The sequence below is a fragment of the Pseudorca crassidens genome, chromosome 10, assembly GCF_039906515.1.
Source record: "Pseudorca crassidens isolate mPseCra1 chromosome 10, mPseCra1.hap1, whole genome shotgun sequence".
In the NCBI taxonomy this organism is placed as follows: Eukaryota; Metazoa; Chordata; class Mammalia; order Artiodactyla; family Delphinidae; genus Pseudorca; species Pseudorca crassidens.
Window position 1 is genome coordinate 62514437 of NC_090305.1, and position 13748 is coordinate 62528184.

The 13748-nt window shown below is 45.8% G+C and overlaps 2 protein-coding genes across 3 annotated transcripts in view; both read right to left on the reverse strand.

The window, feature by feature from the left end:
• ZNF621 (zinc finger protein 621) overlaps positions 1-5000 on the reverse strand; it is a 21751-nt gene extending 16751 nt beyond the window's left edge. Inside the window, exons 1-3 of one of the 2 annotated variants that reach the window (XM_067753997.1) lie at positions 4851-5000; positions 2343-2376; positions 627-686 (exon numbers count right to left, since the gene is read on the reverse strand). In XM_067753997.1, the coding sequence (XP_067610098.1) occupies positions 627-632 (6 nt within the window). In that variant the 5' untranslated portion in view covers positions 633-686; positions 2343-2376; positions 4851-5000. Of the gene's footprint in view, positions 1-626; positions 687-2342; positions 2377-4784 lie in introns of both variants that reach the window. The other variant, XM_067753996.1, reaches the window with a different exon arrangement.
• ZNF620 (zinc finger protein 620) lies at positions 3047-13192 on the reverse strand. Its single transcript, XM_067754000.1, is given in 6 exon segments — positions 3047-4989; positions 4991-5682; positions 7866-7979; positions 8452-8578; positions 10113-10186; positions 12397-13192. Coding segments are annotated over 6 exon segments (1320 nt in total). The 5' UTR covers positions 12398-13192; the 3' UTR covers positions 3047-4677.
• Between the last annotated feature and the right edge of the window lie 556 nt (positions 13193-13748).

Sequence of the window (13748 nt, forward strand, 5' to 3'; positions counted from 1 at the left end):
GTCACGTGGAGCCTGGGCTGTGCAGGGGTGGGGAGAATGGCTTCTGTTGTGTCATCTCCTAGAGGCCCACGCCAGGCATCCTGCTTGGGTTCTAGGCTGGGCAGCCGTTAGGAGAACCATGGTTCCCATCTACCTTTTTTTTTTTTTTCTCGGTACGCGGGCCTCTCACTGTTGTGGCCTTTCCCGTTGCGGAGCACAGGCTCCGGACGCGTAGGCTCACCGGCCATGGCTCACGGGCCTAGCCGCTCCGCGGCATGTGGGATCTTCCCGCACCGGGGCATGAACCCGTGTCCCCTGCATCGGCAGGCGGACTCTCAACCACTCCGCCACCAGGGAAGCCCCCATCTACCTTTTTAAGGCCCTCTCCCTTCCTAGGACCTAGGCGTGTGCGGGACCTTTTAGGGCAGATTCATTTAACAACCAAAATAACAGTGACTAAGGTTGCCAGGCATCCTGTATATACAAGTCCTATATTAAATGATTTTGTCCTGTATTGACTTTGGCAGGATGCCCTAAATGTCCTGTGTTTAGCTTTTTTCAATAGAGTACAAAAATTCTGTAGTTGACAGCTATTCCGCCTAGTTAACTGGCAAGTAACTTAAATTTCAACACTGGCTGAAAAAAACAATCATACCTCCACAAATGAAGATCTGGATAATCCCTTACAGTCTCTCCGGCAGGTTTGTCTGAGGAAAGGAAGTGGGGGGGGAGCGGCGGCTGAGAATTGAAACATTAAAAGGACTGTTTTTCAGATTCAAGAAACGAAAAGACTGTTCTTTGACCAAAGTTCCAAGCCACGAACGAGTAATTGCCCTTAAGACAGCCAATGACAGTGACAGTCTCACTTTGGTGACCCCTGCAACTATGCTTCTGAGAGTTATCAAATCAATGGCAGCCCCAATCTTCAGAACATGAGCCAATCAGTGACAAATGCCCTTGAAAGCTAGCCAATCAATGACAGTCCTACCCACTGGACAACAGCTAATTAGCAAATGCCTCACTACAGTGACGATGCTTCTGAAAATCAATGCGTCAACAGTAGCCTTACTTTAGTGACCACTTCTTGCCAGTGTGGTTGCCAACATGAACAGACTTTTTCTTTGACCACTGATAGGTCTACTGAACACAGTTCCATATATATGGTTCCTACTCACCAAGCACTTCAGAGCTAAAAGGGGAAATTGGCCTCCCACTGCTAGAAGACAGAATGACCCTAGATATCTGTATACATGACTCTATCCCAGGAGTTACTTACTATACAGTAAAAATTACAAGATATTGTTGAAATTAATAAAAATCTAAATAAATGGAGAGATTTACCATGTTCACAAATCAAGAGTCTATATAATTAAGATGTCAATTATACCAAAATTGATCTATAGATTCAATACAATCTCAATCAAAATCCCAGGATATATTTTGTAGAAATTGACAAACTGATTCTAACATTCATATGGAAATGCAAAGGACCTGGAAATGCCAAAACAACAGAAAACAAAGTAGGAGGACTAACAATGTATGACTTTGATACTTAGAAAAACTATAGTAATTAATGCAGTGTGTTAATGGCAACAAGATGGACAAAGAGATCAACAAACAGGAACAAAACAGAATCTAGAACTAGACCCACACATATATGGACAATGGTGCTGGAAAGGAAGGGAGCGTGAGAGAGAGGGAGGAAGGAACTTGGATCCATACCTCATGCCCTATACAAAGTTTAATTGAAAATAGATGACAGAACTAAATGTAAAATCTAAAACTATAAAACTCCTAGAAGGAAAAATAGGGAAAAGCCTTTGTAAAATTGGGCAAGGCAAAGATTTCTTTAAAATGCCACTAAAAGCACAATCCATAAAGGAACAAACTGATAAATTAGACCTCATCAATATCAAAAGCTTCTGCTCTTCAAAAGATATTGTTAAGAGAATGAAAAGACAGACCACAGGCTGGAAGAAAATGTTTGGAAATCACATATATGAAAAAGGACCTGTATCTATAATATATAAAAACCTCTCAAAGATCAATAAAAAGAAAAGCCAGTAAAAACATAGGCAAAACATATAAACAGAGACTTTACCAAAGAAGACAAAATGGAAGGTAAATAAGCACATGAAAACATGCTCAACATCAATAGTCATTAGGGAAAGCAAACTAAAACCTTAATGAGATAGCATTACACACTTATTATAATAGCTAAAATTAAAAATGCTAACAATCTCAAGTGTAGGCAAAGATGTATTAGAAATGGAACTCTCACACAATGCTGATAGGAAGGTAAAGTGGCACAACTTCTTGGTAAAACAAGCTGAAGATACTTAAAAAGTTAAATATACACATACCTTATGACTCAGCCATTCCACTTCTGGTGTTTACCTAAGAGAAATAAAAGTGTACATCCTTACAAAGACTTGAACACAAATGTTCACAGCAGCTTTATTTGTAATAGCCAAAAACTGGAAATAACCCAAACGCCCATCAAGAGGTGAACGGACAAATAGATGGTGGTATATCGATAGTAGAATACTACTCAGCAATAGAAAGGAATGAACCACTGATATTATGCAACATGGATGAATCTCAAAATAATTATACTGAGTCGAGTTCCCTTAAGGTCTAGTGGTTAGGATTTGGCAAAAAAAAAAAAAAAAATTATGCTGAGAAAGACACCAGACCAAAAAGAATACATACAAGGTGTTAACATTTGTATAAAATCCTAGAAAAGGAAAGCTAATCCAAAGTGCCAGAAGGAATTCCTTGGATGTCTGGTGGTTAGGACTCCATGCTTTCACTGCCAAGGGCCCAAGTTCAATCCCTGGTCGTGGAACTAAGATCCCACAAGCCACAAGGCACAGACAAAACAAAAAACAAGAACAAAAAACCCCCACAGTGACAGAAAGCAGATCAGTGTTTGCTTGGGGAGAGCCAAGAGGAAGGGATTACAAAGGGGCATAAGAGAAGTTTCGGGTGTTATGGCTATGTTTATTATCTTGATTGTGGTGATTGTTTCACTGGTATATACATAAGTCAAAACTTATCAACAACATTATGATAATAACACTTTTATTATGCTCCAGTCACTGTTCTAACTACTTCTATGTGTATTAATGCAGTTAATCCTCAGCACAATCCTGTGAGGTAGACGGTCATCCCTATTTTACAGATAAGGAAATTAGCGCAGTTTCTGTAACTTAGCCAAGGTCACACGCCTGGGTTCATACCAAAGTTGGCCTGGCTCCGAATGATTAACCACTACCCTCTGCTTCCTGCAGTGGGCAAAGTCAAGCTGTCTGCACGAGTGGATGCTACAACAGAACATATTTACTTCTCTTGTAACCACAGGTAACAGAAAATAATGGTGGCTTCTTCCAGATCATAAAAAATAACCAGATGAAATTGCAAGGGAATGTTTGCTGATGGGTGGTCACTTGGAACAGTAATGAGATGGTCAAATTTAAGACAAATAGGGCCTTGCATCTCATTCAAAGGGTACAAACAACCCATTTTTGCAAAGGCATAGACTACAACTGAGTAGCAAAGAGTCACTGCAGAGTCAGAAGTAGTGAGGGTGGGCACTGTACCCAAGGTAGGTCTCTGGAAGTCTGCACCCTATTAGGACTGTGCTTCCAAGATGCAGATGGCTCCACACAGACAGGGCCCCTCTGTTTTTGTGTTTAAGAGACTTCCAATATACAGATTTTAATAGAGGGTCCACATAGCTTGCCTTTTCTTAACACTTGTTTAGGGTTGCACATCTGAGAAAGGATGCAGGGGAGATAAAATTTTAAGAGGTACAAGCTCTGAAATGTTTTTATTCTATACCCACACTTGAGGGTATAAAATTCTGGCGGAAATCATTTCCCTTAGAATGTCAAAGGCATACACCATTGTCATCTAACTGTCAAGGTTGCTGTTGAGAAATCCAATGCTATTCTTACTCCTGATCTTTTGTTTTCCCTCTCTAGAAACGTTTTAACATCTTCTCTTTAAACCTGGTGCTTTGATCATTCACAGTGATGGTCTTTGATGTAGGTTTCCCCCCAATCCATCTTGCTGGGCACTTGGTGTATCCTTTCAATCTGAAAACCTTCCTTTGATGTTTTTAAGTTTGGGGGTTTGTTTCTTGTCTTTTCTAACTGTAAAGAGAGTTCATCTTGGGGAAACAAGGGTTAAGAGAACCTGAGGAAAGTTTCATGATGCAAGCTGAGAGTCTGAATTAAACATCTTAGTGGGACAGGCCAGAGGAGCACGCGTTGCAGTTATGCAGAGAGAAGCAGCATATGTTTAAGAATTAGCACAGTTAGGGACTTCCCTGGTGGTCCAGTGGTTAGGAATCCACCTTCCAACGCAGGGGAAGCGGGTTCGATCCCTGGTCAGGGAACAAAGATCCCACATGCCACAGGGCAACTAAGCCTGTGAGCTACAACTAATGAGCCCGCACACTCTGGAGCCCACGCCACAAATAGAGAGAAGCTGGTGCGACACAACGAAAGATCCTGCATGCTGCAATTAAGACCCCATGCAGCCATAAATAAATAAATAAATAAATAAATAAATAAATAAATAAATAAATAAATAGAATTAGCACAGTTCAGAAAATGCAGTGATGACACTGATCAAAGGCATGAAGATGGGGAGAAACAAGAAGAGGCACTGTGAGCCTAGCTGTGGAGAGTGCTACTCTTGGACAGATGTCTTCTGCACGTGGAGTTTCTGATGCAGGATGAACCTTCCACACCAGCTAAAGGTTTTCCCACACACCTTACACTCATAAGGTTTCTCACCAGTGCGGCCACGCTCAAGCTGAACCAGGGTGATTTTCTGATTGAACGCCTTCCCACACTCCTTACATTTAAAAGGTTTCTCCCCACTGTGGATCCGCTGATGCTGAGTCAGGGCTGTGTTGGAGCTTAATCATTTCCCACACTCCTTACATTCACAGGGTTTCTCCCCAGTGTGCATTCGCTGATGGAGGATGAAACTTGAGCTAACAGCTGGAAGTTTTCCAACATTCGTCGCACTCATGGAGCTTCTCTCCAGTGTGGAACCTCTGGTGCTGGAGGAAGACGGGGCTGCAGCTGAAGGCCTTGCCGCACTCCCGACACTCATAAGGCTTTTCTCCAGTGTGGATTCTCTGATGCTGAATCAAGGCCATGTCTGAACTGAGACCTTTCCCACATTCTTTGCATTTAAATGGTTTCTTCCCAGTGTGGATTACCTGATGCCGGATAAGTAAGGAATTATATCTGAAGTATTTTCCGCATTCTTTGCATTCAAAAGACTTTTCACCAGTGTGACATCTCTGATGTCTGTGGAAGTCTGCCATCCGAATGAAGCATCTGTCACATTTTCCACACTTATAAGATAGCTGACCGCTAGAAATTGTCTGATTTGTAGTGAGTTGTGTGCTAACACTAATGTATTTTCCCAGTTTCTCACACTTCTCCCCGCTCTCCACAGCACAGGCCTCCTGATGCCTGGTTGACCCATCTGTGAAATCTCTCCTCTTTGACTTTGTCCTCTTCACCATCCCGTGGCTGTGCTGTTCTAGGTGGCTCCTGAAGCCAAGGTGCTGGGGAACATTCCCTGGCAGACCTCCTAATGTCAGTCCGTGGGACTCTGCTTCTTTGGAAATGTGTTCTTTTGGCGTTGATTCTTCCTTGTCATTTCTGGTCTCCCCGCCTGATATCATAAAAAGAAAATACAAGTGTCAGCCCCCAATATCACAAAAAGAAAATACTTATGCTAAAGAGGGAATAGGTTCAAGTGGTTCTGATTTGCCCTGAGTAAGGGGATATTTTCCAATATGTACACCAAATGATCAAAGACCACCACGCAGCAGAGCCCCACAAGTGGAACTCTGTGAAAGAGGCCAGGGAGGCCAGCAAGGCCAGGAGCATTCCCGTAAAGAGCGTGAAGACTGGAAAACAGCAGAGTCTGTTCACTAGGGCAGAAGGACCAATTGCTGTCTCCCAAGTGGATCGGATGGATCAGTGCAGATGTAAAGAAGTGATGAATGGAGAGCCCGAGGTGAGAGACCACTGAGAGTGGAGAAGAAGGGGCAGTCGAACAGCTCAAGTCCCACAAAAGGTCCCACGGGCTGAAATTCCTTAAGAGCTGCTTATTTTTTAAAATGTTATCCATGTCATAATCTTTGAGAGAGACCCAACCTCTGTCATCAAGTTGGCTCTAGTAAAGCAGCAGGCTCCTATGCAGTGGCTGAGGGGACCACGCAGGGCAAACACCACAGAAGGAAGGGGAAGACGTGCAGGCTTGCCTCTAAAAGAAAAGAGCACTGGACATGTGAAGAACCCTTCCAAGGATGGACATCAGTTCTAGAGACAACCACGTAACGATCGTTGTCCTTTTTCCTAAAACTCTATACAGGATGCACATACAGTCTAACACAACAATATGGAATGTGAAACCCTAAACTAAAAAAGAAAAACTAATATAATCATCAGCACTGGGCCAGAGAAAAACCTCATGTGTTTACAAGCAAACTGTTTAGAAAATATTTTTTAACCCAGACAACCTGAAGTCTTGGGGTCATATCCAGAAAAGCACACAAGGCTGGAGCGGGGAGGCGGTGGGGAGCGATGTGCATTATTTTTTTTTAATATTTATTTGGCAGCACCGGGTCTTAGTTGTGGCACGCGGGATCTTGGTTGCGGCATGCAAGATCTTTTAGTTGCAGCATGCGGGATGTTTAGTTGTGGCATGCAAACTCTTAGTTGCGGCATGTGGGATCTAGTTCCCTGAGCAGGGATCAAACCCAGGCCCCCTGCATTGGGAGCACGGAGTCTTAGCCACTGGACCACGAGGGAAGTCCTGCGATGTGCATTATTAATGGACATTTTCTGTAAAGAGTCTGAAGAGCACAGGAAATTTTAACAGGCAGAGAATGGGTGAAGCAGAATAACAAAGGCAAAATATATATATATATATACTATGTTGTTATTTCTAATTCTCATATCAATACCTCTCAAAATGAGGAAGCCATTCACCTTTCATTTACAAGTTTTGCTTCAAAAGTTCATCTATTAAAAAATACATATATATATATATATTTTTTTAATATTTATTTATTTAGGCAGCACTGGGTCTTAGTTGCGGCACGGGGGATCTTCATTGCGTCATGCAGACTTCTTAGTTGCGGCATGCGGACTCTTAATTGCGGCATGCATGTGGGATCTAGTTCCCCGACCAGGGGTCTAACCGAGGCCCCCTGCATTGGGAGTGCGGAGTCTTACCCACTGGATCACCAGGGAGGTATCCATATATTTTTAAGTGTCCATGGAGGGAAGATGAAACAAGAACGGCAGGATATAGGTGGACTGTTGAGGTGAGGGGTACACTGGGTGCATTTGGCTGGTGTCTACATATGTGTGAAAATTTCCATTATAAAAATAAATTTTTAATATTTGTTAAGTTAGTGTTTGGGAACACATACTTCAATTTCCCATACAAATAATGTACCCTATGCATATGTAGATTGCCAGACAGGCCCCCAGAAGTCTATTTTCCTCATAAGGTGGCTAACATCCTCATCTTTGCAAAAACAAACTGATGGAAAAATAAAATGTTTCCACATGACAGGGATGATAAGAGCTGCTCAGACAGTGTCCCTTGGCAGTGAGGTGGAGAGGCAAATGTGAACACGCAAAGAAATCTTGCAGCCACACCCTTCTTGGAAGAGAAGGGCCCTTCCTCACTTGAGGGAGGCAACCACTATAAATGCAGAACACCACATGTAACGATTCCAGAGGAATGAAAACAGTCTCACAAGAGAAGAAACACTGTGCATATTGAAATGTGAAAACAAGAAAGCAGGCTACACAAAAAAGGTAGGGTCTCATACTCACCTGGACAGACTCCTCTGAGGGCCTCCCTGCCCACGGGTTCCCAGGGATCGAGGCCCCATGGCAGTTCCCCTCACTCCAGCTGAGAGACCAGAACAGGTCTGGTGAACGAAAAAGCTGCCCAGGGAGAAAGAAACAGGAAAACAAAGGTAGAGGGAATCATGCAGCAAGGTCACCTCTCAGCCCTCTTTTTCTCCAGTGAGCCAGGTGAGGAGAAACAAAGTGAAGTCAGCCTGTGCATCTTAGAGGACAGAAAATTCCCACAAAGCAGGACAGAGTCTTGGAATAATCCGCTACTCAAGTTCCAAATATTCAGAGAACTTGAAGACGGAGGCAAAGGCTCTGGTGAGCTCCTGACAGCTCTTCATTTCCCTCCATGCATGGGGCAGAGTCCCTCCCAGGGTTAGAGGATAGTGATTTCAAAACCTGGGAAGCCAGGGCTCTCCCAACCCAGTAGCCTCTGGGGAGCTCAGCCTCCAGAGCAACTGCCCACAAGGGTTATTAGAGACCCCACAAAGTCAAAGGAAGAAAGAAGGCAGGATGCTCAAAGGGCAGAGGCAGAGAAGAGCAGGGAGAAAAGATATCTCACCCAGGGAAGTCACATTTGCATAATTCTCCAGCATCACCTCCCTGTACAAGGCCCTCTGCACAGGATCCAGGATGACCCATTCATTCTGGGTGAAGTACACAGTCACATCCTCAAAGGTCACTGGCTCCTGAAACAAGAGGTTCTTGCTCCAGCCCTGTGTGAGGGCAGAGGAGCCTAAGTAAAGGGCAGAGACTCACTGGGGCTGGTGTTATTGCCGAGGACAGCTGTCCAGTGCTCAAGCCCCCTACACCCCTCTCCGCAGGGGCCAGCCCTCAGCCAGCATTGCCCTCATCAATAGGGGAGCCCTAGACTCACTGCATCCCTTGTGGTCATCCCCAGCGAACAGCCCTTCCTTCACCTGCTGATCTCTGTGTCGACTCTGCTGTGTCCTGCTCCGTGTGCCTATGGGTCCCTCTGGCTCCTCTCCCCTACATGGGTTTTGTGTGAACATGCACAGGGGAAATCTGTATAAACACAGCCCACAGAACTTTTGTACTGATCTCTACTCCCTCCCTAATCCCACTAAGGTCACTGGAACACAAAGGCCCAACAGGAGAAGAGTCAAATCAGACTAGAGGTATTAACAGAATTTTGAAAGGCAGAGAAAGGATAAATGGTAACTGACACAGAAGAGAAGGGAAAGCTGAATCTTAACTGCTGGTGCGGGAGGAAGCAAACAAAAAGGAGCCTGATTCACACCACGGAACAAAGGATGAGCTCTGGATATTTTTAAAGTGTGAACTGCTTTTTTGTAACTTGGGAAAATATTCTTTTTTCTTTGAGTTTTTATTTATTTAAAAGGAAGTTTGTTTTTTGTTTTGGGTTTTTTTTTTTTTGTTTTCTGATTGAAGTATAGTTGATTTATAACTTGGTAACACATTGTGTTTCAAAGCACCAGGGAGGAGAGAGGACCCCCAGAGTATATAGGGAATGAATGAAAAATACCTACACAAAAGCACATCACTGAGAAGCCTCAGAAAAAGAGACTTAAAAAAAGATCCTAAAGGCTTTCAGAGAAGGAAAACAACACACACATGAAGACTTGGGAGTCGAGATGGCAAAGTAAAAGGAGTCATGTTTTTTAAATGCTGAGGAAAAACGTGCACTTCTTATCTAGATGGAGTCAAAGGGAACAGATTTATCCTCCTGCCTGAACCAAAATAAGACAAGTTACATAAAACAATGGTTTTCAAGATACTGGGTATGAGGCAATGAAGGACAGCAATTCCTGAGAGATGGGAAGCAGAGAGGTGAGCCCTGGGATTCTACAAAAACACTACTAGAATTGCTTTATCCAAGCAAGGACTTTTTCACTCTTGTGGACAGAAGTGAAAAGGGTCTTCCTTGTATGCTGTGATGCAGATTTCCACTTTTTAGTGCATTTCCATTTTTCAGCCCAAACTGCCAAATCTATCCCAATCAATCCCCCACACTCACTTGTTTTTTCCATCTTGATTATGTCTTAGTTTGGGAATTCTCATTTCTCCACTCCCCTTAACTCCTCCCCTTCCCCCAAACACACCCGACAATGACAGATGCACAACGGAAGCCACAGGCCTGGACCTGGATCTGGGTGCAGAGCTGACACCTGCTCTTTTGACATCAAAAGGGTGAGAGGGCAGGGAAGGGGAGCCACAGAGGCTGAAAGGATGCTCGCTCACTGGGCGCCAGGTGATCTGGAGCATGGCAGGCGTCTCTGCTTCGCACACTGCCCTCCAGGTCCTGAGATGTGACACTGAAAGGAAAATACAGAGGTACGGGTAAGAGTGATGCTGCCTCGCACCCTGCAAATACCTCTGTCCGCCTCGGCCCCTTTCCATTCCGCTACCCCCTCACCACAAAGGCAAAGGGTTTGGAGAACCCGGTACTACATCCGGGGAAAGGGAATCTGTTACCCGGACACCGGCACCCGCATCCCAGGAAGCCACTAACCCCACACAGTGCAAGCGAAGAGAAAGCATGGGACTGCAGCCAGCCTCTGGGAAAGCTTCCAACAGGTTCAGCGGCAAGTGCGGTAACCGTCTCCCCTCCTCTCTAGGAACCTGGGAAGTTTCCCATCTCTGTGGTTCCCTATCGCAGCCGCAGCCGTCCAGCCCCTACTTTGGGAGATGGCAAAGGACAGAGCTGCTGGCCGGAGGCTCGGGTCCCGCAGCGCCCCCATCCGGTAGCTCCTCCGGGGGATGTAGGCCGGCTGGCTCAAGCCACAGAATGGTTTCAATCCTGGGAATTACCCAGGGTTCTCTGGCGTTCACTACTTCTGGTTGCCCTTCCAGGTACTGAGGGGACCATTGCTCCACATATGCCCAAGAGGCCTGGGTTCTGTGGCTACACCAATGTGCGAGGATTGGAAATTGGAAGAGTGGAGCCCATCACTTCAACCGCCAGATGTGTATGCGTTGAGAGCATAGAGCACCTGGTCCAAAAACCTGGCCGCTGTACCACTTACTAGCTGTGGGACCAGCAGCAAGTTGCCTTGCCTGTTTCATTGTTAAATGGGTATGATGGAGGTACCAACCACAAAGGGCTGTTGAAGGATAATAATTAAATGAATTCATGGACTGACAAAGTGTTTACAGTAGTGCCTGGCACGTAATAAGTGCTTACAAGTTTGTGCTGTTTATAGAGATACAAGTGCTGCTTGGGCTCCAATGTGTGACACAGTGTAGGGAAACAGCTATTAACATTTAGCCTTAGAGCCCTTTCCCACCATATACCCGGATGTGTGTTCCAGGCCCAACCTGGAGAAATTCAGTGCTTCTACCCAGAAAGGTTTTAATTACAAAGGCATCTTCAATTAGTTCAACTACATGACAGAGGGCCTGCACAGTAAAAGGAATGGCTTCTCTTCTGTAACCACATGTGCTACAGTATCCAGAGACTTTCCTCTGCTGTCTCAAATGCCCAATGATGGGGGCCTTTCACGCACCATGTAACCAGTCTCCTGCACTTAGGCATCTGCTGCACATTGCTCCAGCCCAGTCCCTTTTGTAACTACACATATAAATAGATATTGAAACCAAACAGAATCATCTAGACAGCAACCGCAATCCAAAAGGAAGAACTAATATTTTTTTAAATACATTAAACAAATGTATTACTTTGTTGCAATCAATTCATATTCATTAATTAAACTTCCTTGCACTAGTCACTTAAATAGTCTTTATATAATAGCTAAGATTTATGGGAGCTTAATAGGTGCTAGAAACTGTGCTAAGGCTCTGTAAGCATCATCACTTTTCATTTTCACTTCTGAGACTGGTACTGTTACGTTCCTCATTTTACAACTGAGGAAACTGAAGCCAAAGAGGTTTAGAAGTAATCCGAGGCCACACAGCTAGAAAAGCCCATTAACCAATACCCGTGCAGTTTCTCCTGGGAGCTGGGAAGCATTTTAAACACCATGGAAACATGACGCAGAATTCTCTGGCTCCACACCCCACAGCCTCTGCTGCACTACTCAGTCCTCCTTTATTTCCCCAATAATTGTCGGAACTGCCTAATGTCATTGGTTTTGCAGTCCTCCTCCTGCCCCTCCTAGATTCATGCTCTACTCATCTAGCATCCCCAGGGTGTCTTCCAAATTCTTCTAAGTTCCATGGCCTCCAAGGACAGTTGCAAACTACTGGCACAGGAGACCTGCCTCTTGGTAGACTTCATCTGTAGAAACTGATGTGGATTTGTAGCTCCCAGAAAATTTTACTGGCAGTGCTTCCAACTCATGCAATTAAATGGATCTTCTGAAAATCATGTCCTCTCTGTAGACAAAGGTATCTCCCACTGGGGATAATCTCATCTCACCTCAAACCACTTTTCCCCAAACACACCCTCACCCGCATAGACACACATCCACAGCTGCCTGGCAAAGGGGAACCCAAGTCAGGCCCGAGTCTGGCATAGACTTCTCTGAGAGCTGATCTAAGAAAAGCTGTCAGGAAGCCGGCTCACTTGGGACCACGCTGTCTGAAGCATGGCTGCCGTCCCCTGGCTTCCGGCACTGCTCTCTGATTTGGGAAGAGGAAGAGTCTCAGATCTAAGGAGAAAAGAGCTCCAAGGGAAACTGCCCCTCTCTCGCAGCCCGTACATGCTTTACTCCCCTTCACATCTCTCACCACCATCCCTGGGCTCCCTTAACTCTTAGGACAATGACTGCCCTACCACTCCATGGCAGCCCGGCCCCTCCCCTCACCCACAGAGTTATAACTGCTCCATCCACTTGCTGGCAAGGCACAAGGCTTCTCAAAATATGCCACAACACTACATTATCCAGAACTGAGTCTCGGCTAGAGGAGAATCCTGGCCTCAGTGACTGCTTGGGTTGGAACAGAAAATTTTTACTTAATATGTCCTGTGACCCTGACCAGTGACAAAGATTCTGTCCTTGACCAGACTCTTGGCAGGCTCCCCTGAGCCCCTTCTCCGCTAGGCCTTCAAACCCTGGCCTATGAAGACATGAACAAGACATTAACATCATCTCTAACAGTTCAAGGCCACATCCCTAGGATGACCCTACCCCCTCTTAGAGGGTCTGCTTGAGAAAATTCAAGGTTGTCTAAAGAATATAGTGCTTGTTCCACCCAACTCCTGAAGATAGGGCCTCTGTCTCCCAGTCTCTGTGGGAGGGGGTAGGAGCCTAACTTCCATAAGCGCCAGTTAGCAAACCCAGACGGGTTTCACTTGACTTCCCTGCTTTACTGAGTCTCTACTCGCCCCCTCTCTACTCTCTCATTCTCCCTTTCAAAGACCGGGTCACCTCTGTACAAGTCGAAGCTGAGTTCAGTTCACCCTGGACACTTTGACACGATGACCAAGAGAGGTCTCCTCTGGAAAGAAAGGGGGCGCCTGGACCGAGAGGGGCTACAGCACAAAATGCTGGTGGAGGCTTGGCAGCGGGTCAAAACAGGAAAAAGAGATGCTCAAGTGGACCGGTGGGTGATGCTGGGCGTACGCCCGCTCGGAGCGGCGGGAAGCAGGCGACGCCGACATCTCCAGCCGCCAACGAAGAAGGCGGGCACAGAAAGCCCTTCGGAGGAAGACGAACGAACCCGTCACCGCGGGCAGGGGCGCGGGCCTCTTCGGCCAGGCTCTTCCAGGTCAAGGCTCTCAAGCCAGCCAAGACCACGAATGAGCCGAGCCACCTCGCCTCCGAGGCCGGGATCACCCCGGCGGACGATTAGCACAACGGTCCACCCTCCCGCCGGAGGGCGGGCTCCCCCAGCCAGCGCCGAGCCGGAAGGACGGCGTGAGCCCACCGTCCGCTCTAGGAAGCCCGGAGGTTTCCTCTCGGTGGTGCCGGTCCA